This window comes from Callospermophilus lateralis, chromosome 5 (assembly GCF_048772815.1).
Source record: "Callospermophilus lateralis isolate mCalLat2 chromosome 5, mCalLat2.hap1, whole genome shotgun sequence".
In the NCBI taxonomy this organism is placed as follows: Eukaryota; Metazoa; Chordata; class Mammalia; order Rodentia; family Sciuridae; genus Callospermophilus; species Callospermophilus lateralis.
The window spans coordinates 123,472,490-123,498,928 of NC_135309.1; the positions used below are offsets into that span (position 1 = coordinate 123,472,490).

The 26,439-nt window shown below is 33.0% G+C and overlaps 1 protein-coding gene across 5 annotated transcripts in view; it reads right to left on the bottom strand.

Moving 5' to 3' along the window:
* Nucleotides 1-26,439, bottom strand: part of Ddx4 (DEAD-box helicase 4) — a 51,153-nt gene that overhangs the window by 20,235 nt on the left and 4,479 nt on the right. For 2 of the 5 annotated variants that reach the window (XM_076856129.1, XM_076856130.1), the window contains exons 2-7: nucleotides 25,679-25,739; nucleotides 19,042-19,119; nucleotides 14,843-14,920; nucleotides 12,798-12,848; nucleotides 8,891-8,950; nucleotides 680-781 (exon numbers count right to left, since the gene is read on the bottom strand). In XM_076856129.1, the coding sequence (XP_076712244.1) occupies nucleotides 680-781; nucleotides 8,891-8,950; nucleotides 12,798-12,848; nucleotides 14,843-14,920; nucleotides 19,042-19,119; nucleotides 25,679-25,739 (430 nt within the window). The remainder of the gene's footprint in view (nucleotides 1-679; nucleotides 782-8,890; nucleotides 8,951-12,797; nucleotides 12,849-14,842; nucleotides 14,921-19,041; nucleotides 19,120-25,678; nucleotides 25,740-26,439) is intronic. The other 3 variants (XM_076856132.1, XM_076856131.1, XM_076856133.1) reach the window with 3 other exon arrangements.

A 26,439-nucleotide genomic window follows, 5' to 3' on the forward strand; every position in this document is an offset into this window, starting at 1 on the left:
CCAAAAGTAGCACTGTTAGTGCCCTCAGAAACTTCACACTACATCATTTCACTGCTTATTCTCCAGCACAGTACCCCTACTCCCACCGTTGCCAAATCTAATCTTAACCAGCCCTGTACAGACCTTTTGCTTGTTTTTTGTTTGTTTTGTTTTTTAAAAAGTAGGACAATTTACTAATCTGCTTCACATTTATTAAATCATAATTGCAAATATTTGATGTTTTAGCTTCCAAAACCACTAATCTATAATCTTCTATTAGGAGACACATGTATTCCAACAGTCATTTATGAAGACAGCACCTTAGCTCTAAGAAATTATGGCTGGAGGAATTTTAAGGTAGAAAGCCACATTGGTTGAAGCCACATATGTTGAAGTGTAGAGCCATACAGAAGGCCACCTACTGAAAAGGTAAGCCATATTATCAAGGCCCTAAAAAAACTTAACAAAATGCAATACTAAAAAACTAAGTCACATAAAACTTCTGAAAAAATTCATATATTCCAATTTAACCAATATGTAATTGTATCTAAAAATGATGTTATATGATATGGGTGATTAATTTATATAAGCCACTGTGCTAAAATATTTTCATTTAATCCTCATAACAACTTTATGTGATTTTTTTAAAATAATTTCCTTCTTAACAAATGAATCACACCATTTGCAATCCACTACTAACTTGGTCTTCCTAAACCAAATCCTCCACGGCAACCTCGGAAACTACCTCTTCCACCTCTTCTGGATGGCCCTGAAGCTTCCGAATCATTTCCATCTTGATAGCCTATAATATTAAAACACACACACACACAAGAACAACACAAAACAATAATAACAAAGAAATCTTGGGGACATGATGACCAGATTTGTTTTGCATAATTCAATAGCATTAAGTAAATACTCTTTAAGACATTAATGGAAGAAAAAGAAAAAAAGAAAAGCCAGAATTGATCATAAATGTAAAGACTTTACTAATAATAGATATGGCTATGAAGAGAAAAACCCACTGCTGGCTTTGAGGAACAAAACTAAATATGAGTAAAAGAAAAACTTGTCACTTAAAACACTAAAAGTTGCCACAAATGAATCATTAACTAAACTTCTACAACCTACAAAAGGATTAATTAATCATAGGTTTATATTTACTCCCAATAGACAGCAAATACCTTAATCAAAGTACAGATAAGTAGACACATATAAAATCTCAATTCCTATTAAGCAATTCATTTTTAATTCAACTAAAAACCAACAGAACTAGTGAACAGTTCAAGTAAAATTTGATTCTATCTAAGGCAAAACCAGATCAATTCTAAACCAAAGTGTCAACTAGATAGGAAATAAAGAAATTGAAAATATTTAGTTTATACATTTGCAACTATTTACACCTAAAGTGGATCCTCAATAAAAGTGTAAGTCCTATATATGCTACTTATTGACAGCAGATTGTGCATGTTTTAATAGCCTATTTAAAAATGACAGAAATAATTAAAAGTAGATTCACAGTTCTGCATCACCCAAACCTTACACTCCTCAATCTGTCAACAGTATATATCAAGTTGCTTTTATATTCTAAATTACTTATTTGTGCTATTATAGTTTTTAATTTTTTTTAAGTTGTAGATAGACACAATGCCTTTATTTTTATTTATTTATTTTTTTATGTGGTGCTGAGGATCAAACTCAATGCCTCACATGCGTGAGGCAAGTGCTCTACCACTGGGCCACAACCCCAGCCCTGTGCCATTATTATTATTATTGTTATTATTATAGTTGTAGATAGACACAATAAATTTATTTATTTGTTTATTTTTATTCAGTGCTAGGGATTCAACCCAGTGCCTCACGCATGCCAGGCAAGACTCTACCAGTGAGCCACAACCTCAGCTCCCATTATCTTTTAAGAAAGCTTGTCAGAGTATATCTGAATTTAAAAAAAAAAAAAAAAGTTTATATTCTGGATTCTGTTTTTTAAGGTATAAGTTACTTTGTAAGAGTATAAAATATACATATAAAATTTTAAAATATAATAAAATGAAAACCACTTAGGTTGAACAATTTATATTTTATCTTCCATATTTGTTAAGTACTTTCACATTTTCCATTTACAAGTTAGAAATTTCCTCAACTCTTTTGATTTGAATATTCATCTGTTTAATCTGTCCAACCCATCCACTGTTTATTTTAATCACTACTCTTTTTTTGTAAATACAAAATGAGTCCTTTTAAATCTACCTTCCGTCTTAGCCTGTGTAATGCCTCAGCATCTTTCATATATATATCTTAATACCCCCATAGAGAAAAAAACTCACACATTTAAAGAAATATGCTCTTTCCCTTCAGAGTTGAAGCCTATTCTGAGTTATATAATAAGACTAATAACTAGAGATGAAAACAACATGAGTATTACATAGAATCAATTCTGCACAGCCTTGTTTTCAGGGAAGGCAGAAACTCCCTGTATCCTACATAATCTTAAAAATTATCCTTGTTGAAATAAATAGGATGAAAGGAAGAATAAGATACAAAGTTAAAAATAAATGAACTAGGCAAGGTGAGATGGCCCACGCCTCCCATCAGCTTGGGAGGCTGAGGCAGGCAGATCACAAATTCAAAGCTAGCCTCAGCAAAGGTGAGATGCTAAGCAACTCAGTGAGACCCTGTCTCTAAATAAAATATAAAATAGGGCTGTAGATGTGGCTCAGTGGCCAAGTGCCCCTGAGTTCAATCCCTTGTACCCCAAAAAATAAATGAACTACAGCCACACTTTCAACACAAAAATCTGAAAAATTATGAAAAAAGATGTCATAAAACATAGGCATATTTTTAACCTTCTATAAAAATACAGATAGGAAATATATATATCAAAATACATTATATCTGGGAAGATATCAACATAAAATGTAAAGTTAAACCATCCTTTAGGCTAACAATTCTAATTTTTAATGGCTTTGAAAAAAATACGACATAATATTTTTAAAATCTGGGTAGTAACATACAAAATGTTTGTAATAAAATATTCTTTACCATTCTGCATCATTGAAATATTTTGAAATTAACCACTTTTAACGCCATTTTCATAAAATAACACCAGTTGTTGGAGGAGCAGTGCTGCAGATCAAACCCAGAGACTCCTACATGCCAGGAAGATATTCTATCACTGTTACACCCCCATTAGACATTAACATATTCTTTAAAGTATCAGGAGTCCTTCTGGAGGTATACTCTTAAGTTGTTGATGGACCTTTATTTTATTTATTTGTATGTGGTACTGACAATCAAACCCAGTGCTTCACACATGCTAGGCAAGCAGTCTACCACTGAACCACAACCCCAGCCCGTATTCTGCATTTTATAAGGGACCACGGACAATCTCTTATAATTCCAGAAGATGTTTGGTAACAATCTTCAGAAAAAAATGTCTGTTTAAAAGAAATATGAACATATTTAAGAAAAGTACTTACCATAAATTTATTTAATGAGGTCAATATATAAACCTGTGATATATAAAATTTAATTGTTTTTATACACTATCAAACAAATAAAATGGAAAAATGTGGTGTAATATGCACCACTACTAACATCAATGAACAAAGCAACTCCAGATTTTGACTACTCCAAAAAGGCAAGCAAAAAATGAACAAAAACTTCGGAATTTTTTCCAACTCTAATAATGAATCAAAGGTTTGCAACAATTCAGGGAACATTTAGGAAAAAAAAAAAAAAAAGGAAATTTTGTAGCATTTTAACTTACCCTGGTCCCATTTCTTGGCAACTCCACCTCTAAGTTACATAACCAAAAGACTTAAAAACAGGGATTCAAATAGATGAATGTTCAATATTATTTTCTCAATGACCGAAAACAGAAAACAATGCAAGTGTCCATCAACAGATGAATGGATAAACAAAATATGGTAAAGATGTAAAATGGAATATTATTTCACTATAAAAAGGAATGTAACTCTGTTACATGCAACAATCTGAATGAACATTGAAAATATGGAACTAAATGAAATACATTATACACAACAGGACAAACAATGTATAATTTCACTTATAAGAAATATATAGAACAAGCAAATTTTATAAGAATGTAAAATAGAGGCTACCAGAGATTGGGTATGGGGAGTTAACTGCCTATCAGATACAGAGTTTCTCTTTGGGTGATGAAAATGGTAATGGTTGCACACACTTGAATGTACTTAATGTCACAAACTGTACACTTTAAAATAGTTAAATGGCAATGATTCTATTATGGTTTCACAAAAACAACAACTAAAATTTTTCCAAATCTAATTATATCAATCCACATACCCAAGAAGCTCAACTCAATGGAAGATAAACCAAAACAGATTGGCACCTAGACACATCTATATAAGAGCAACAAATGATGCTGAGAAAACTGGATATCCACAGGCAAAATAATCACATCCAACTTCACACTATAAATGAAAATGAACTCAAAATGGATCAAAGATAAGAGTTACAACTACAAAATTTTCGAAAGAAACATAGGCAAAAATCTGACACCTCAGATTAGGCAACAGTTTCTAGATGACACCTCAAAGCACAAGCAACAAAAGGGGAAAAAAAAAGATAAATTAGACTACAAAGAATGTCAACTTCTGGGCTTCAGAAAATACAACAAGATGATGAAGACAACCCAAAAGGAGAGAAAATATCTGCAAACCATGTATCCGATGACACTCATATTGAGAATATGTACATAATCTCAGAACACCAAAAAAAATAAAATTACCCAATTGTTAAAATGATCTCAACAGGCATTTCTCCAAAGATTCACAAATGTCCAATAAACACACTGGAAAACTGCTCCACATTACAGTCACATAAAAAGCAAATCATAACCACCACAATTAGTATTGGTAAGGGTGTGGAAAAACTGGAACCCTCACACATTGAGAGTGGGAATGTAAAATGATGCAACTGCTATGGAAAACAATTTGAATTGCTGGAACAATTGAATTTTTTCATTAAAAAGTTAAACACAAAAGTTACCATGTGTTCATATAAAAATTTGTACATAAATGTTTATAGCAATATTAATCATGGAAGCAACCCAAATGTCTTCACTGAAGACTAAACAAAATGTTATATATCCATACAGGAATATTATTCAGCCATTAAAAAGAGTAAGTATTATCATCTACTTCACCATGGATAAATCTTGAAAATATTATGCCAAGCAAACTTGTGTGCCAGACACACAAGACCACATACTGAATTATTTCATCTACATGAAATATCTAGAATCAGCAAATCCACAGGAAGTAGACTAGAAGATATGGGGAGAGGGGCAAATGGGATTAAGCGCTAACCTGTATAAGATTTCTTTTGGGGGAGAAAAAAATGTTCTGGAAATAGTGAAAACAGTTTCATAACAGAATGAATGTATTTAAAACCATTGAGGGGTACACTTTAAAATGGTGAATATTAGGGGCTAGGGTTGTGGCTCAGCAGTAGAGTGCTTACCCAGCATGTGAGAGGCACTGGGTTTGATCCTCAGCACTACATAAAAATAAATATATTGTGTCCAGCTACAACTAAAAATGCTTAATGTTATATGAAGTGTTAGCTCAATAAAAATTATATGCATCACAAAATATCAAAAACTCAAGTATAGGAACATGTATGAGGACTCAGCAGTGAAAACTATAAAATATGGTTAGAAAACATTAAAGACCTAAATAAATGGGTAAATTCACAGACTGAAAGACAGACAATAGCAAAAAAACTAATTCTCCTCAAATTAATCTACAGATTAATGCAATCCCCCCAAAAAAAATGCCATTAAGTTTTTACTAAGGTTTGAATGGCTGTGTCCCTCCAAAATTCACATTCAAATCCTAATTCCAAAGGTGATGAGACAGAAGGTAGGGGTCTTTAGAGAAGAGATTAGGTCTTGAGGGCTCAGCCCTTATGAACAGGATTAATGTTCTTTAAAAAAAAAAAAAAAAAAAAAAGCCTTAAAGAGCTGTTGTGTCCCTTTCATCATGCAAAGACATAGAGAATGAGAATGCACAATCTATGAACACAGGAAATGAGTCCTCACCAGGTATCAAATCTGCTGGTGCCTAGATCTTAGACTTCTCAGCCTACCAAACTGTGAGAAATAAATTTATGTCACTTATAAATTGCCCTATTTGAAATATTTTATTACAGTAGTCCAAACCAAGTTTTTTTTTCTAAAAATGAATAAGTTGATTATATCAAATGAAAATGCAAAGGACTAAGAATAACCCAAGCAATCGTAAAAAGCAGTAAACTTGGAAGATTTACACTACCAGGTATCAGGACCTATTATGAAACTACTGTAATTACATTATGTAACAATGGAGCAAAAATAGAGGAAGTGATCACTTGAATAGAGCCAAGTTTAAAAACAGATACATATACTTCTGTTACTAGTTAAGGACAAAAGCAGCCCTCTAGTATACACTGGAAGAAACAGTCTTTTCAATAAGTGACATTAAGATAAATGGATATCCACCCATATGGAAAAAGCATACCTCAATTTTTGTATAAAAATAAATTTCCAGTGACTAGGGGAGGCTGAGTCAAGAAGATTTCAAGTTCAAAACCAGGCTCAGCAACTAAGCAATGCCCTAAGCAACTTAGCAAGCCCTATCTCAAAACAAAACATTTTAAAATGGGCTAGGGATGTGGCTCAGTGATTAAGCGCCTATGGGTATCAAAAAAAAAAAAAAAAAAAAAAGGCACTAAACAAAGATAGTAAATTGTGCTTGATTCAAAGGAAATGAATAACTTCTATTCACACCAAAAGACCTCCAACATAAATGCCATACAGGAATTATCTATACTATTCTTGAAACTCTTCTGTAACTTTTATCATTTACAAATAAAAAGGTAAAAATAAAGATGTCCAATAGAAAAATGGGCATGAGACTTAACACACTTCACAAGATTCTGTCCAAATGGCAGTACTCAACATTTCATAGTATACCAAAAATTGCAAATTAAAATCTAATAGGATACACAGCAGAATTGTTAAGACGAAAAAAAAATAAATGTCAAGTGCATTGCTAAGGATGTGACAATATCTTAGTATAAACACTGAAAACATTTTTCAATTGTTATCAAAGCTAAAAATATACAAAGCCTGGTATCTACCAATTCTACTTCTGAGTATATACCAAAAGTCATAAAAATATTATAAATACTTTTGTAATAGCACAAAACTAGAAGTAATCCAAATATTCATCATTAGAATAGTTGAAACAAACAATACTATACAGCAATGATAATGATCTAAAATTGTAACCAATAATATCAGTGGATCTCACAAGATCAATGGATCTTAAGTGAAAGCCAGACACTAAACAGTATATACTGTATGATTCCCTTTATACTGAGTATAAAAACAGACAAAATTAATCTACACTGCTAAGAAGCCATAAAAGATGTAAACCAGGCTGGGGTTGTGGCTCAGAGGTAGAGTGCTTGCCTAGCATGTGAGAGGCTCTGGGTTTGATTCTCAGCACCACATATAAATAAATAAAATAAAGGCTCATTGACAACTAAATAAAAAGAATAAATTTAAAATTTTTTTAAATAATAAAGGTAAACCTTCAGGTGAGGTGTTGTAAGTGAAAATGAGCATGAAATGGGACTTCTGTGTGCTAGTAATTTCCATTCCCTGACCTAGATGCTAGTGTGATTGATTTACAAAAAAAATTACTCCATTATATGCTTTTAATATGTGTACCTGTGTCATGCCATACTTCACAATAAACATGCATTTACTAAGGGATCATTATTTGCTAACTTAATACCCTCTCATATATGTCTACAGTGAATGGGAATCAGAAATACCCTGTAAAATGACTATGTCCCTGCTAATCACTCTACACTGGTCTTTAAGTCATAATCAAGCACACACATTTAAAAATGGTTTTTGACTGCCTCACTTAAATATGAATCATACTAATTTAGTTAAAATAAATGTAAGCTATTCACTGTTCTCTGTAAACAATCAGAAATTTTAAAATCTAGGCAGTATTTTTCATTAATGTCAAAAATTACTTTCAAAAAAAAGAATCTCAAAAAGATGGGTCTGTTTTTTCCTTAAACTTCTGCTCCACCCTAAGCAACTCAGCAAGTCCTATCTCAGAATGAAAAATTTTAAAAAGGGCTAAGATTCAATTCAGAAAACAGACTTCCCTCATTCTGAAATCCAGTGCTAACTTCACTAGGGAAAGCCTACCATTCAGCCAGCTAACCATGTAATGGGAAAAACAATGTTCCAAGTTGCAGCAAAACACTGATGCATCTAACTACTATGTTGTCCCAAACAGAGGACCCTTTAATCATAGATCAACACATCTGTAGCAATTTTACAGTAACTTCACTATGGGTTTTATGGGTTTTGTTGTTCTTTTGTCAATGTATCTCCATATATAATTGAAAATTAAGTATGATAATTGTTATACGATTTCATCTCAAATTCATTAAAAGTAGAATTAGTAGAGTAAGGTGGAATATTGCTATACTTGAACAAAAACTAATCTAAAATTTCTTCTCTCCTTCAAATATCCAGCGACTCTATTCAAAGACAAACACATCCCCTATTCCATCTTAACCATGATAGAAATTTCACAACATCCCTGTTCTGTAATTTATAACACATTCTTGAAATCTCAGGGGAAAAAATATCTAGTGATGTTAGAAAGTGAAAAAAGGGGCACCTACTGAATATTCTCTTAAGTATTATTAAATGCTCAAAACATATGCACCAAGGTATTTTTCTTAAAGGGTTTCACCACCAAAATTTTTTTTTTCAACTTCTCTAAAAATCAGTTTTATCAGTTTAGTATCCCCGTCTCAAGTATAAATTGTTCCAAAACACTGTCCTTACCGCCTCTCTTGGAAAACCCTCTGTTCCGTGTTTGATTATCTTCACAGTCATTAGTAGACTCTTGAATAAAAATTAAACAGGTGAATAGCATCCAAATAATTTCCTTTAGAAACATAACATCTAAATAACACTGTCACAGATAAATTAGTATGAAAACAAAACATTTTCATAAAACATTTTAATTCTTGAAATAATTTTTCTAATATTCTTTTTTTACTTGTAGATAGACACAATACCTTTATTTTATTTGTTTTTATTTTTATGTGGTGCCAGGGATCAAACCCAATGCCTCATGCATGCTAGGCAAGTGCTCTACTACTGAGCTACAACCCCGGCCCCTCTTGAAATAATTTTAACAATGGAAAGTTACATTTTAATTCTTGAAACATTTTAATAACGGAAAATGCCTAATGTTCCTAAATATTATTCATTAAGTATATAATTGAAAACCCACTATTTTCCAAGTATTATCCTAGTAAAAACAAGCCCAAAAATAAAAATTTCACAACAGTTATGTAAACAGTTATCAAGTGACTCTCAAATGTGAACCACAGACCACTAGAAATACATGACTGTTTTATTTATGATCTTATTTTTCTCTCATTTACCGTTTTTAATAACTGAGAAACTGATGCTTTATTATATATACATGCCCACTTCTCATTCATCCTAATGAAATAATTTAAGGACATCCTGACTTTTCTATTTATAACAATATTATCAAGTAACATTAAAACAGGATTTTTAGGGTCTGGGGTTGTGGCTCGGTGGTAGAACACTTGCCTAGCATGTGTGAGGCACTGGGTTGGATCCTCAGCACCACATAAAAATAAATAAAATAAATATCTATCAACAACTAAAAAAAAAAAAGAAAAAGAAAATTTTTTTAAAAGCAGGGGATGAATTTTAACAATGGAATGAAGCTCCCTAGGAGTTACATGGAGAATTAGTCAGACATAAACGCACATGCCCCACTCCTAGAGTTTATTCCAAAAAAAGTAGAGTGACCATAAGATATGAGTGATTTTTCAAAATTTAATAAAAGTTCTATGTTACTTATATAACTTTAAGCTTTCCTGAAGATTCCAACAAAGTCATTTTGAGAACTAGCTATGGTTTCAAGAGATCTTTGTAGCCAGGAACCTATAATCCCAGCGGCTCGGGAGGCTAAAGCAGGAGGATCCTGAGTTGAGCAAGCTGGTGAGGTCCAAAGTAACTCATTGAGACCCTGTCTCTAAATACAAAAAGGGCTGGGGATATGGCTCAGTGGTTAAGCACCATTGGGTTTAATCCCTGATGCCCCCCCAAAAAAAGAAAGAAAAAAGAGATCTTTGTACATGTAATTAATGTTTAATAACTGAAAACTTTAATAGCAATGATATAAAGTAACCAAACAGTTTGTAGGCTTATCAGCAAAATTCCTGTGTAAAAGCGCTATCTATTTAATGTTTTAATTTTACCAAAAATAATAACTGAGAGGTCTAGTTACAGGCTATTTGAGCTGTGGTAGACAACTGACAAGTGTTCCTAAAGAGTCATCTAAAAAGACAACTTCTTGGAAAAGAATTAATGTAAGGGAGCTAAGCAGAAAATGAAGAATTTTAGAAGAAAGGGTGGCCCTAAAATAATGATGATAAATAACATTTGTTGCCTTAAAGAAAAAATGATACTGATTAATTTGGAATCTGGCAAGAATAAAGGAGTCTTACATACATTCTTTGACCAATTATATCCCTAAAACAAACCTATATTTATTTTGACTAGCCTGGGAAGTGAAACAGAATAATGACCTTCAGAGAAGTTGGATAAAGGATATATGAAAACTCTCCGTACTATTTTGGCAACTTCTTGTGAATCAAACTATTTCAAAATAAAGTTATTATATGAAAAGAAAAAAATCTCTATAGAGCTAGAAGATAAAGCAAAGAAAATGAGATAATGAATGCAAAATTAGTTATAATCTATCATATAATATAAAAACAATAACCCAATAGAACTTAATATGTATATAGCATTGTTCTAAATGCACCTATTTGTATTAATTAATTAATTAAATTTTAATTTTAACATTTAATTTTTTAGGCAGGGTCTTGGCTATGATATCTAGGCTAGCCTTGAACTCCTGGGCTCAAACAATCCTCCTACCACTACATCTGTTGTTTTGTATTAATTTTTCTTTTTCCCAGAGCTGAGGATCAAACCCAGGATCTCACACATGCTAAGCAAGCACTCTACCACTGAGCTAAATCCTAGCACTGTATCAGTATTTTAAATTCTCACAAAAACCTTATGAAGTATAATTCTAAAGAAAATGAAATTTTAAAAAAGGTTCAATGCTTTTTCCAAGGTAATACAACTGTCAGGAGATGGATCTGGGTCTCATATCTAGGGTTTCCAACTCTAAAACCTTAACTCCTTATCACTACATTATACCAACCCAGGAAAACTAGACAACAAGGGGAAAAAACAGCCAAAAAACACTATGTATATACAAGTAAAAACTTCTACCATGATCTCCTCCTGAGTTTGTCAAAACTTTTAGAAACAAAAGAATATGAGCTATTTATATTATTTTTTCTTTTAGGGTAACTAAGAATGAAAACAAAAGAAAGTGAACCAGTATGGAGAAAAGTCTGGGAGAAACTGGAATATGTGCTCATATGTTCTTTGGCCTACCATCTCCAGGAAGGAGTGAACTGGGATAACTGAATGATCTTGGGATAAGTGGAAATAATCATAAACATTCAGTGGGTTAAAAGTTGGGAGGTTAGAATAGAAACAGTAGAAACAGTAGAAACAGTAAATAAAAACATGGTGATTTTTTTTCTCTAATAAATACTAGTTCGGTTATATATGTTTTCATTTAAACAGGAAAGGAAGAAAGCAAAGAGAACGAGACTGGGAATAGTTTGGGATATTAAAATACAACCTCATTTCAAAAGAGTTTTTAAGTAATCAGGTCTAGTCTTTGATTTTGGGAATCAAAGAGTTTAGTAAGATCAAGCCTCAAACTTTATTCTCCCCACTTTGGTACTAGGGACCAAATCCAAGGCTTTATTTCTGTTAGACAAGCACTCTACCACTGAACTATATTTCTAGCCTAAGCCTCAAACATTTAATGAAGAAAAACAAGACAACCACAAATGTATCTGATACTGAGTTTTGTCTTTTCTTTCACATGAATTCTTACTTAATCTGCCTAACAACCTTAAAATGGGTGATGGTCTTCATTCTACAGAATATAATACTATGACTTTAGAAAGATTAAGCAATTTATTCTACCATTATTCAATTAGCAAGTAGCAAATTACTCCAAAGTGTATTATGCTATAAAGATTCTACACAGTGGTTATCAAATAAAGGATATATCATAATCATGAGGGATGCTTTTAAACACAAGTTCCAAAGCCTCACCCAAATATTCACAATCATTTTTAGGAAAGCAATGTTCATTATGTCTATATTCTGATAACATTATTCTATTCTCCTAAACCAGAATGTCAGTACCTTTGACAAAAATGTTTTTTTAACTTCAGCAGTGATTCATGAATCTCTCTCACAGACTTAAGTATAAATGGTCCCAAACTGTATTTATATGTGGAGAGTAATTGTAATTCTGAATTTGCTCTTTCTACTATCCCATTTTTTTCTAAAGGTAGCACAGCATTCAAAAGTTGTACTCTCAGATTTACTGAGGCAGGTGGCAATAGGCCAAATTAGGAGGCCTGTAGATAAAGATCTACAAACCAATAATTCTTTGGCAAGATCTACAGATATAGCTGCTTCATAAATAAAAACTGTCTTTAAACAAATTACATCTGGTCCAGATTAAAATACTTAATTTCTCTTTAGCATGTGCTCTTAATGTTAACACTTTTTGAAGTTACTACAAAAACAATGAACTTACCTTTCCAGAAACCAGAGCTGTCACCTTCTTCAAATTTGTTATTTGAAAAACCTAAACACAATATAAAATAAAACTTGCAAACTTTTGAAAGCAATTTCCTGTACTTCTGTGCTTTAAAAATATCACCTTTGCAGAGACGAGTTATGGTATCCCTTTAAACTAAGATAAACTAAATACAACTAACTATACATATAGATATTGAATGAGAATTCATTCAGGCTGTACTAAGATTTTTGCCTTGTGTCAAGTTTATCAGATCCATTATCTTAAGGTCAAAAACACCTTTTTTTTTAAAGCCAATTTTATTTTTCACTAAATGTCCTATATTCCTCAGTGTGTACGTGGCAAGACAAGGGTAACAATATAACAACTATAAGCTTTCTTTTCAAAATACAAAAAAAAATTAAATTTTACAAATTAACTCACAATTTCTTCATCTACCAAAAGACAACTAAATTATAATCCAATGCATGATAATTTTTCCCTTCTCAGTAACATGGAAATCCTGTTAATTTTTCTAGTTTACGATTTAACAACAACAACGTCTTTCATCAAGATATGCTTTCAAATTTATCATTTCATAAACACCTATGTCTAAGATTTATACATCTCTGGAGCATAAAAGACTGTCTTTAAAATTAATTTAAGGAAAATTCATCCATAATCTTCCATAAAATTAAAAAATGTTGAATCTTAATAAAATTACCTTTAATGCAAAGATACTCACGGAGTCAGGCATGATGATTCAGGCCTACCTACAGTCTCAGCTACTTGAGAGGCTAAGGATATAATAGGCTGATCACTGGAGCCTATGAGATTGAGACCAGCCTGGGCAACATACCATAACCCCCATTCTCAAAAAAAGTAAAAAAAAAAAAAAAAAAAGATACATACCTTTAAAATTAAATGTCAATATGGAATGCCTGCCAATTGGTATGTAAATGAAAAAATACTTAAGTATGTTACATTTGGGCTTCCATTAATACAAGGACTAACTAATTACTATTTAGATAGCTACCCAACTTACACACAAAATTGTGTGTGTGTGTGTGTAGTCACTTAACATCTCTCTTTTATTATTATTATTATTATGTTGTTGTTGTTGTAGTTCGACACAATACTTTTATTTCACTTACTTATTTTTATGTGGTACTGAGGATCAAACCCAGGGTCTCATACGTGTGAGGCAAGCACTCTACTGCTGAGTCACAATCCCAGCCCTTCACTTAACATCTCTTAACATTACTAAACAAAATCTAAGGTCCCTTCCAGCAAGAAAATTCCATAAAAATTTAATACACAGCTAGTATATAAAAAACCAGGTACCCTATAACCTTGCTATATGATTGAATAACAGAAGAATTTTTCCTGCAACAGATAGATATATTATCTTAAAATATATAAAGATAATCTCTAGAGAAAGAATATAGTTCCACAAAATCTAATTTGAATTATTTCATTCATCTAAATATTTGCAGTGTTTGAAGATGCTTGAGAAAAGACTATATTCTAAAGCCTTCTACAAGTGCTGCTCCCTCCTCATTCTTCCTCTAAGAAAAGTCAGTGCTAAGTTTCCCAAATCTTGGGAAAGTCTCCCACCTACACATTATTAGATTTGATCATAAATTCTGCCTGAATTATAATTTTTTTAAGTTCTTAAGGAAAAAATATAATTTCAAACTACTGGTTGCTGGCTCAACAAAAAATGGGTACTCAGAATCGTCTAAGATGGATTTCTTGGTAGAGAATTGCGAGTATTAAAGAACTGGGATTCATGAGTAGGGTGAATCCATCTGAAGAGAAGTTGCAGCAAGGAACATGGCTGTTTGGGGGAGCAGGAGACAGTTAAAAAAAAAAAATGCATAAACATCCAAAGCAGCACAAACTGCTATTTTAAACTACAACTAGAAAAGTAAAAGCACTTTCTTGTGATCCTCATAAATTCTTGAAAAAGACAAATACTTTCTATGTATATTAGAGGGAATTATGAACCAAAAGAGTTATCTCAAGTTTTTATTATTAAGGTATCAGAAGCAAATACCTACCTCTGTTTCCAAAACCTTTTCCAACTCCAAAACTGCCCACTGTGGGTGTATTCTCTCTTTTATTAGACTCGCCAGCCTCTGAAAAATTTAGATAAACTGTTTAACATAAAATTAAACACATCAGTGGTGGCATATGCCTGTAATCCCAGTAACTCGACTGAAGCAGGAGGGTAAACACAGTCAAAGCCAGCCTCAGTAACTTAGTGAGACCCTAAGCAAATCAGCAAGAGCCTGTCATTGATGTGGCTGGTGATGTGGCTCAGTAGTTACCCCTTTAAACTAAGATAAACCATGTACAACTAACTATACATACAGATATTGAATGAGAATTCATTCAGGCTGTACTAAGATTTTTGCCTTGTGTCAAGTTTATCAGCTGCACCCAGAAAAAACAAAAAATAAAAAATGGGGATAAAATAAATCTTTGGGGTAAAGGGATTTTCAAGGACAGGAAAAGAACAGTATAAGAACTTAAAATTAATTGCAGCTTTTTAAAAAAATAACAAAACCAATATAGAAACATAAATCTACTGCTAGTAAAATACAGGTTTCTACTATTTGTTATTTTACTGGAGTCCTTTAACCAGAAAACAAACTTCATGATTTTGTATATGCTGAATGTTCACCTTGACAAAGACCTTGTTATTATACTCTGTCCCTGTAAGAGTTATTGCTATTGAAAACTTTTTACTCTTATTCTGATTTTTAACTGCTCTATTTATTAATAATAATAATAATACTAGTAAAATTAAAATTAGGGACTAAAGAAAGACAGCTTTCAATACCACTCAACTTCACATCTTCTTGTGTCTTACTACTATTTGTCTATATTAACATTTGTAGCTTTATTTCCCACTACATAATTCTGAGCAACCAACATTTTAAATCACACCAAATAAGTTCTCCTACTTCACACTGTGAACTTCTAGTATTGTGTACTTTCATACATGCTGTTCCTTTGGAATAGTATTCCTTGCTTTCCTAGTTTTCCTACTAGAATCCTTTTCATCCTTCAGAAGACCAATTTTTCTGTAAAGCCCTTCAGCACTGCAGTCATAATCCTTCCTCCACATTCCCAATAACAAACTATCGTACCTCTTTTTAGTAATACTTCTTTTCACATATTTATGTACCACTAAATTATAAAAATATTGGCCAGGCACCATGGCATACACATGTAGTTCCAGCTACTCAGGAGACTAAGGCAGGAGAATCACTTGAGCCCAGCAATTTAAGACCAGTCTTAGTAATATAGTAAGACCCCATCTCAAAAACAACAGCTACTTAAGGGCAGAAATGCAATGTCAAGGAGCATAGAAGATAAAAAACTGAGAAGAACAAGAGGAAGGAAAGAAGAACCACTAGAAACTTCCAAAACAACATAACTGACATTCTAAAATATCACCGGGAAAATTTTATCTATTCCCTGTGATTCTTATAAATTACTGTACCTATCTCTATAATACTCTATGAAATTCCTAAAATCAGTGCAAACTTGTATATGTCCGACTGAGTATTTTCATCAGATCTTAAAGATGTATGTGATTCAAGAATTTAAAGCTGCTTAGCCATACTCCACAGAACATAAAAAGTGAATGTTAGGTAATTAAGACAATTTTAAAAAACACTTTACTAAATGTACAACTTATACTCAGAAAAATTACCAAAGATTGAAGCAATATGTCAGACAAATTATAAGGAAAAGAAGTAATACTCATGAGTCTAGGAATTTCTGATTGTATATATAGTATAAAAATAACTTTTTAAAGAACTGACATTCAGAAGAGTTCTCATCAGGATTTAATGTGTATTTCAACTTTAAATATATAAAAATGATTTGTGATAAAATCTAAGTGGTGGTTTTGTCATTGAAAAGGAACTATTCAACAACAGAAGTCTACATCAAAAAGTATCACATAAGCTTTTCAAAAATTATAATTTTAAAATTATCTAAATATATTAACATTTAAATATTAAAATATTCTTAAGTATACTATTAAGGTATTTATTATTTTTATTGTTAGTAATAGTTAACAAAGCCCACATCTGAACCTCTTGCAACAATTAATTACATGATCCAAATCACCATACCTTGACATGTAAGCTTTAAAAGCAAGATATGTATGCATATTTAAAATATAAATTAAGTCAACTAGAAGGACCATATCCAAATATAAAATTCAAATTTGTGTTCATTGTATCTAAATAGAAACTATGTTTTCCAAATGTCAAATGAAATTACACATATTAACTTTTAGATTCCAATGATGAAAAAGGAATTGGAAATATAATAAAATCTTTCAAAGATAAATTTGGGCTGGGGATGTGGCTCAAGTGGTAGCGCGCTCGCCTGGCATGCATGCGGCCCGGGTTCGATCCTCAGCACCACATACAGACAAAGATGTTGTGTCCACCGAAAACTAAAAAATAAATAGTAAAATTCTTCCTCTTTCTCACTCTCTCTTTAAAAAAAAAAAAAAAAGATAAATTTAAGGAGAAGTATTATGCATGTTTAAAAGTACTAAATAGCCCTAGTTATGGAATCCCCTAAAAAAAATAATTTTTTTTTTTTTTTTTTTTTTTTTTGGTATCAGAAATTAAACACAGTGGTCCTCTACCACTGAGCTACATCCCCAACCCTTTTTTTGAGACAGGGTCTTGCTAAGTTGCCCAGGCTGGCCTCAATCTTGCAATCCTCCTACCTCAGTCTCCCAAGTCATTAAGATTACAGGAATTAGCTACCATGCCAAGAAAGTCATACAGATTTTTGATTTGAGTTTCTAATTATGTTATTGCACTATAAAAAAAATGATTTAGAATATTTTCAGCATTTTACTATGAAGTCTAAAAAAACGGATTATAGGAAGGTATCTCACTGTGTTACCACCTGTCAAATAAAATGTTGGCAATTCTGAAAGTAAAATTTAAGAACCCAAGCTTGGTAAAATAACCTCATAAACCTAATACTAATGAACTAATAGAAATGTTTCCCATAGGGCTGGGGATGTGGCTCAAGCGGTAGCGTGCTCGCCTGGCATGCATGCGGCCCAGGTTCGATCCTCAGCACCACATACAAACAAAGATGTTGTGTCTGCCGATAACTAAAAAATAAAATATTAAAAATTCTCTCTCTCTCTTTCTCTCTCTCTCTCTCTTAAAAAAAAAAAAAAAGAAATGTTTCCCATAATGCCTTTTGTTAAGAAATACAAAACTCACGCCTATAATCCCAGCTCAGGAGGCTGAGGCAGGAGGATGGCAAGTGCAACCAGCCTCTGTAACTTAGCAAGGCCCTGAGCAAACTAGTGAGACCCTGTCTCAAAATTAAAAAGATGGTTAAGCACCGCTGGGTTCAATCCCTGGTACCAAAAAATAAATAAATATATATAGATGATATATATCAAGAAAGAGTCCTCCTCATCTGGATCTGTAAAGCTTTTTACATTCCTCCCATGTTAATTATAAGAAATTATAAGAATTATAAGAAATCAATAATCATAAATTAAGAGAAGGCTATGTGGAGCATCTGCCCAACCAATCTGTTAAATAATCTATCTGTCCAATCAATTTAATTTTGTCCTACTACCCCCCAAAGAAATAAAGCAGCAAAAAGAATATTTACATTTCAAAAAATGATGAACTCATTATCCCAAAAAAATCTACTATACATGGAGTTATAAAATATTTAGCTTTGCACTAAACAGCTATGAAAGCCATTCCATTATCCAAAAGTCCAGGAGATTAAAGAAAAACAAAGATCCTACCTCCCAAGTATTTTTTTTTTTGAGGATATTGTGAATGGAGTGGTTTTCCTCATTTATGGAAACGGAAGGAAACCCTCAATGTTATACGAAATCACATATAAGAGGTTGTGAGGGGGAAGGGGGGGGAGAAACAAGGGAGAGAACTGAACAACAACAGATGAGGTAGAGAGGGAAGATGGGAGGGGAGGGGAGGGGGGATAGTAGGGGATAGGAAAGGCAGCAAAATACAACAGTCACAAATATGGCATTATGTAAAAATGTGAATGTGTAACTGATGTGATTCTGTAATTTGTATTTGGGGTAAAAATGGGAGTTCATAACTCACTTGAATCAAATGTATGAAAGATGATATGTCATGAGCTTTGTAATGTTTTGAACAACCAATAAAAAAAAACAAATAAACAAACAAAGCAAAAAAAAAAAAAAAAAAGATCTTACCTCTGTTTCCCAAACTCCTCCCTGAAGCAAATCCACTTCTCATGAAATGATCTCTTCGAGAAGGTCCATCATCCATTTCTAAAGCAAATGACATTTTGAAAGAAGTCAAACAATAAGTATTCAAGTAGTATGCAAATTGTAAGTCTCCTCAATGTGCCACATGTAGCAAAAGAGGAATTTTATATAGCAATAAGAAAGATGATGAAGAGTCTAGAAGAAAAATGGGATAAAAAAAATGAATAGGTAACTCTCCAAAAGAAAAAAAATGTTGACTAAATTTCACTCATAATTCAAAACTGAAAATCAGAAGGAGGAGATAGCAATTTTCAACCACAGGACTGTTTTTAAATTTGCTAATACCCAGTGCTTTTAAATTTGCTAATATAACCAGAATATTCAAGGACACACGTGAAACAAATATAAATCACACACTATTCTTAGACTGTAAACTGAACCAATAAATCTTGACTCTAAATTAAAAAGTATATACTTTTCTAAAGTACATTAATGTGAAGTAACAGAGACAGATACAAAGGGAGTTTTTGCTTGGTTTGAGTTGGTTTGGTACTGGGGATTGAACTGAAGGGTGCTTAACCTCTGAGTCACATCCTCAGCCCATTTTTTATTTTGAAACATGATCTCGCTAAGATGTTTAGGGCCTCAATAAGTTGCTGAGGCTGGCTTTGAACTTGTGATCCTCCTGCCTCAGCATCCCAAGTAGTTGAGGTTACAGATGTGTACCACCACACCTGGCTAAAGATGTTTTTTATAAGCACAGATAATAGCAAAATTGAAAGAGAATAAAGAAATTAGTCATCCATAGAATGCTATGCACATTAGTTTCATAGAAATATGTAGCACTCAACATTACAGAACTTTCTTCCACAACAGAATGTTTATTTAAAAACCTAAGGCCGGGCGAAGCGGTGCATGCCTATACTCCCAGCTGCTCAGGAGGCTGAGGCACGAGGATTAGGAGTTTAAAGCCAGCCTCAGCAATGCTGAGAGGCTAAGGAACTCAGTGAGACCGTGTGTCTAAATAAAATTCAAATAGGGCTGGAGATGTGGCTCAGTGGTTATGTGTCCCTGAGTTCAATCTCCAGTACCAAAATATATTAAATAAATTTTTAAAAACCTGCTACGCGGGCCACAAACAACAAATTTCAAAAATTCATACCATATACACAAAAGGCTTAGAATCCCTTTATATATGAAATGGTTTTTTCTTCTTTTTTTGGAGGGGGGGTGGTGGGTACCAGGGATTGCACCCAACACTGAGCCACATCCGTAGCCCTTTTTTATGTTTTATTTAGAGACAAGTCTCACTCAGTTGCTTAGAGCCCCAGCTAAATTGCTGAGGCTGGCTTTGATCTCTCAATCCTCCTGCCTCAGCCTCCCAAGTGACTGGGATTACAGGTATGCACCACCATGCCTGGCTGGAATTTTTTCTTTTTTAATGTAACAGTGTTTCTTTAATTTAAGATATTCTGATGAAGAAAATTAGTTTCATAATAGCATCAGTAACAGAAGTGACATTTGTGCAACATAGAGTGTTGTAATGTAAGTCATTATGTCTTGGAAATCTAATTCCTAACATACAATCAAATAAACCAAACTGATCACCATTCATTTCCTTCAACCATTCAGTAAAATCTATTGTATGACAAGAGAACCAGTTTACTCTATAAATCAATCATAACAGAAAAAAATTCATAAATATTGTTACATTTTTAAGTACTTCAACAGAACTCATAACTCAAAGAAATATATCACAATGAAAGTTTAAAACACTTAGAATCACCAAGTGTGGTAGCACACATAATTGCAACTACTTGGGAGGCTGAGGCAGAAGGATCATAAGTTCGAGACCACCCTCAGGACTCAAAGACACTCTCAAAATAAAAAACAAAAAGGACTGGGGATGTAGCTCAGTGGTAAATTGCTTGACTAGCATGTGCAAGATTCTGGGTTCAATCCCAGAACCAAAAAAAAAACAGAAAAGTTTCCAAAAATTAACTCACCAAAACTTACTTAAGAAATAATGCAAACACACATACACACACAGTTATCCTATAGAAATTCAATCAGACTTTAAATTTCTACATCAAGCCCAGAGAGTGTTTTACAGGAGAGTTCTATAAAACTGGCAAAAAGCTAATCAATCCAATATCATACACATCTTCTAGAAAATATACTATTCACCAATTTATTTCACAAGGCTAGAATAACTCTGATATGAAAAAACAGAAAAAAATTATAAACCCCCATTACTAACAGATACAAAATTTCAATATATTAGCTAACCAGACCCCACAGTAAACTGAAAGAATAAAATATTACTAGAGGGCTAGGGCTGTAGAGTACTTGCCTTAGCACGAGTGAGGCTCTGGGTTCAATCCTCAGCACCACATAAAAATAAATAAAGGTACTGTGTTCATCTACATCTAAAAAAAACACTTTACTATCATGAGAAAGTTGGTTTTATCCCAGTATATAAGGGTATTTTAATATTAAATACACTTTTTTAAAATTTTTAGTTGTAGATAAACATAATTATAGGATTGAATCCAGTGCCTCAAACATGCTAGGTAAGAGTTCTACCACTGAACTACCAGCCCTAGAATACCTTTTTTAAAAGGTAATTTATAACAGATTAAAAATAAAAAATATTTAATTATCATAAGATATATAACACATTTTAAACCCTCAACAGCCAAATGTAGCTTGTAGCTATCATACTGAACAGTGCAAATGGATGATATTTCCATAATTTCAGAGAAATATAATAGCCAGATGTGGTGGTGCACTCCTATAATCCCAGCAGCTCAGGAGGCCGAGACAGGAAGATCTCAAGTTCAAAGCCAGCCTCCCCAACTTGGTGAGACACCTAAGCAACTTAGCAAGATACTGCCTCAAAATTTAAAAATAAGAAATAAAAAGGACTAGCAATATGGCACAATGGTTAAGTGCCCCTGGGTTTGATCCCTGATTTAAAAAAAAAAAAAAAAAAAAAAACATCAAACCTAATAGTCCCCAACTTGTGAAACAAAAACACCAACAGAAAAGGTGATAAGGTGTTCTCACTCAAGTTTCCATCTTCAATCAATGTGTGAAAGCAGACTTCAGCACAACAGTACTCAATACATAAGAAAGTAACTCAGGTGTAAGAGATGACAACTCAGCTGGGCACAGCGGTGCATTCCTGTAATCCCAGCTAATTAGGAAGCTGAGTCAGGAAGATGGTAAGCTCAAGGTCAGACTGGGCAAGATTCTCTCTCAAAATAAAAAGTAACCTGGGGGGCAGGGGTTGTAGTTCAGTGGTAGAGCACTTGTCTCACATGTGTGAGACACTGAGTTCAATCCTCAACACCACATAAAAATAATAAAATAAAGGTATTGTGTCCATCTACAACTAAAAACTAAATTTAAAAAATTTACTTGGGATGTAGTTCAGTGGTAGAGCTCTTGCCTAGCATGTGTAAAACCCTGGGCTCAACCCTAGCACTTGGGGGGGGGGGGTGTAAGAGACAAATCAATAGTTGTTTTAGAATCAATAAACAAATTTAAAAAAAAATACCCTATACTCACAAACTGAAATATCTGTATATGCATCTCAAAATTTCTCCTACCTTCTGGCATTTATATCACTTAGCTATTACTGACATTTTTCTCCCTCATTTCCTATAATTTTATATATCTGACTGATTTTGCACTTAGGAGCCACATAATGTATGCCCATCTATCTCTAGACTTCTCCCAACTTCTCAACAAAAATGCAATTTGGCCAAAATTAATATTATCACAGAAAATAAGTATGTAGAGAGATATTTCATAACAGCATAGAATTTTGTTTTCTGAGATGTCACTTATCTAAGCAGATTGAATTAATTTCACTATCTTGCACAATGTCTTTAAGAAAGGTCACTTAGTGTAAAGACTTTCTAAACAATGTAGCTGCTAAACAAAAATGCCTAGAACAAAAAACCTTAACTGTATTTGGCATTTTTTGAAGAAATAATGATAGGATTACATTCTTGACAATCTGCTTTGATAAACTGTTATATGTCTGAAAATGTTTATTATGTATACATAGGCAAAAAAAGATACTAAAAGCTCTAGAGATGTTTTAAAAGTAGGCATATACAAAGGGTCAGGACTCAGAATATCAAACTTCTTAACACCATCACTAGAATTTCACACAATAAGATTCAAAATTATTTCCAAGCTAATTCTTCCCTTATACTATCAATGAAGCATGAAGGTTAAAACATTTTCAATTTCCTCTCTGAAAGCTGAAGAAAAATGAATTCAGGCAAAGTGAGGGGGGTGGAGGGTTCAAGGCAGAAGAAACATAGGATCCAGAGAAAATGGAATGGGAGAAAGCTAGAGAAAGGCCAGTCTATACTAAAACAGCTGGATGGAGTATTCAAATCCTTTTCCAATTAAAAAAAAGAAATTGATAGATCACATTATATGTTATAAACTAAATGGATATTTGTTTGTGCTTCTGGTAGAGAGTTTGGAAATGAACTAGCAATAGGAACACAGAATTTCAAGCTAACGAAACAAGAGTTAACTAGCAAAAAAACAGAGGGTTGATAAAAGAAATGAAACCATATTATGGCGTTCAAAAGTGAATGACATATACATAGCTATAAAGTAGTAACTTTATAAAAGAACTACTATATAAAAGTAACTTCATGGCCTATAAGCTCTGACATTTTAAAACCAGATAATGTGAACTTTTTTCACTTAATTTTGAAAAGAATTAGATTATAATAGTTGCTTAGAAAGTTTTCTGTGACTATCATTAAGTAAAAGATGTGGTATAATAAGATTCCATTTCTATGAAATACGTAAAGAAATATTTTCAAGTACAATTCTAAGAACATAATAAGGGCATGGAATGAAAGGGCAGGTAGGCAAAGGAAAAACATGACAAATATTTATAATAAAAAGAAGTATGTGTAAAGCCAGTGGAATAAAATTATCTCTGCGGGATATATAGAGAGATCTTAAAAAAATAAAAATCAAACGACTGTCAACAGTGGCTAAATCTACAAATGAAAATCAGGATTTCAGATAATTTTATTTCTTATTTTTTGGGGGGAAATAAACATATTGAACTATCAGTTTAGTATACATTCATTTGCCTCATATATTCTGTAATAAGAAAACGTAATTGATTGATTTTGTTTCATTAGTCTAAATATTCACAGAACTAAGCAAAAGCTCAGCTTTTAGTTGGTGGTTATTTCAATCTAGCTTTCTGAAAATATTAACTCAAATACATAGAGACTCACAGCAAACATATAGTAATTCAATTCACAAAAAATACAATGGTGGGGCTGAGATTATAGTTCAGCAGGTAGAGCACTTGCCTAGCACATGTCAGGCACTGGGTTTGATCCTCAGAACCACATAAAAATAAATAAATAAAATAATGGTATTGTGTCCATCTACAATGAAAAAAAATATTTTTAAAGTAAAATGGTGGTTTCAAGTTATTGTTTAATGGGTATAGAATTTCAGTTTGGGAAGATCAAAAGGTTCTGGAAGTGGAGGAAGGGTGGTATTACACAGCAATGTGAATATACTTAATGTCACTGAACTATACACTTAAAAAATGTCAAAATTGCAATAACCACAATAAAAAATTCTTTCAATACAATAACAATCCATTTCAGCCTGCTTTGAACTTCAATAAAGCAAAAGACTACTGTCATGAGTTTAACTTCCTAGACTAAGCCCTCCCACTTAAATCCATCTTCCCATCCACATCAACTCTATATTAGAGAGAGTATGTGTGTTGGACAATCAAGGTGAATGCATCAGTGTGAGGGAGCAGCCCAGGTGGAAACAAGTTCAGAGAAGGTAATTGAGAGCAGCAGGAAGGATAGGGCTCCTTTATCTTGAAATTCATTTCTCTTCTTCTCTTAGGACTTATCCGAAATTAGTTTTCTGATCTCAAAGAAACTCATATCTTAAAGGCATGACATGTGTGGCTTGAATAGTTTTTACCCTGGCCATTCACCACCATTGGAATCTGCTTCAATAACTTTACATATAATATACAATATCATACTTCCTTATGTCACGAATCCTGACAATGCTCTAGCAACCTAGAAGCCAAACATGCAACTTCCAGGTTGAACAAAGGTTTACAGTAATCCACTAACTATACTAACACTACACTTTCCCTTCTCTCCCCTACTCTAGCTAGAAGTGCCCCCAACCCAAGGTATCCAAATTATAATGAATTCTCACTAGGAAATTTTAAAACATCCCCTTATCAGGGGGATGGGTTGTAGCGCAGTGGGAGAGCACTTGCCTAGCTAGGACGAATGAGGCACTAGTTTGATTCTCAGTACCATATAAACAACCAAAAATTTATTTTAAAAAATATGCTGGGCTGGGATCGTGGCTCAGCGGTAGAGCGCTCGCCTCGCACGTGCGAGACCCTGGGTTTGATCCTCAGCATCACATACAAAGATAAACAAGTGAAATAAAGATGTTGTGTCCAACTACAACTAAGAAGTAAATATTAGAAAAAAATTTTAAATATGTCTACCAATCTGCTCCTTATTCACTAGATGAAATTTTCAAAGAGTTTTGCCTTTTTTTCCTTAACACATACCTGATGATGAAGCTGAAGTCCTGTTAAAAGTGTCTCCATTTGCTCCAGAAGAATATTTATCCTGTAAGAGGAAAGACCAGTTTTTCACTTTGCATAATAAGAATGTCATCTATTTCACAAATAGAAAATTAGAATAGTAACCCCTTTTCCAGTAGAATGCATTCTAAGACTTCTAGTGGATGCCTGAAACAATGGATATCAAACCACTGATTCATACAGACACAATATATTCTTTCCTACACAAACATACCTGTGATAAAGTTTAATTTATAAATTGGGCACAATAAGATATTAACAAAATAAGAATAATTATAATTATGTAATAAAATTACGTAATATGGTCTCTCAAAATTTTATTGGGCTGTACTCACTCTTCTTATGATGTGAAATGATACAATACTTAGGTAATAAGAGGAAGTAAAGTGAGCAACATAGGCATTGTGATGTAACATTAGGCTACGACTGAGGTTCTGACATTGTCAGAAGGATATTAGTGGCTTAACACTTTCAACAATAAAATTTATTTTTAAAACTTCCACTGTGTTTATAATAAAATGAAATCGTTAATATATCCAAATTATTCAAATGGAATTCACTCTAAGAAAATTCACTTATGCACAGAAAAGAACTTGTCTTTATATGCAAGTACCTCCAATTCCTCTCCTTTTCCCTTTCCTTCTCTGAATTCAACTTCTACTACTCTTGTCTTATTTCATTGTGCTTTAGTCATATTGGCTGTAATAAATTGGATAATGGTCATT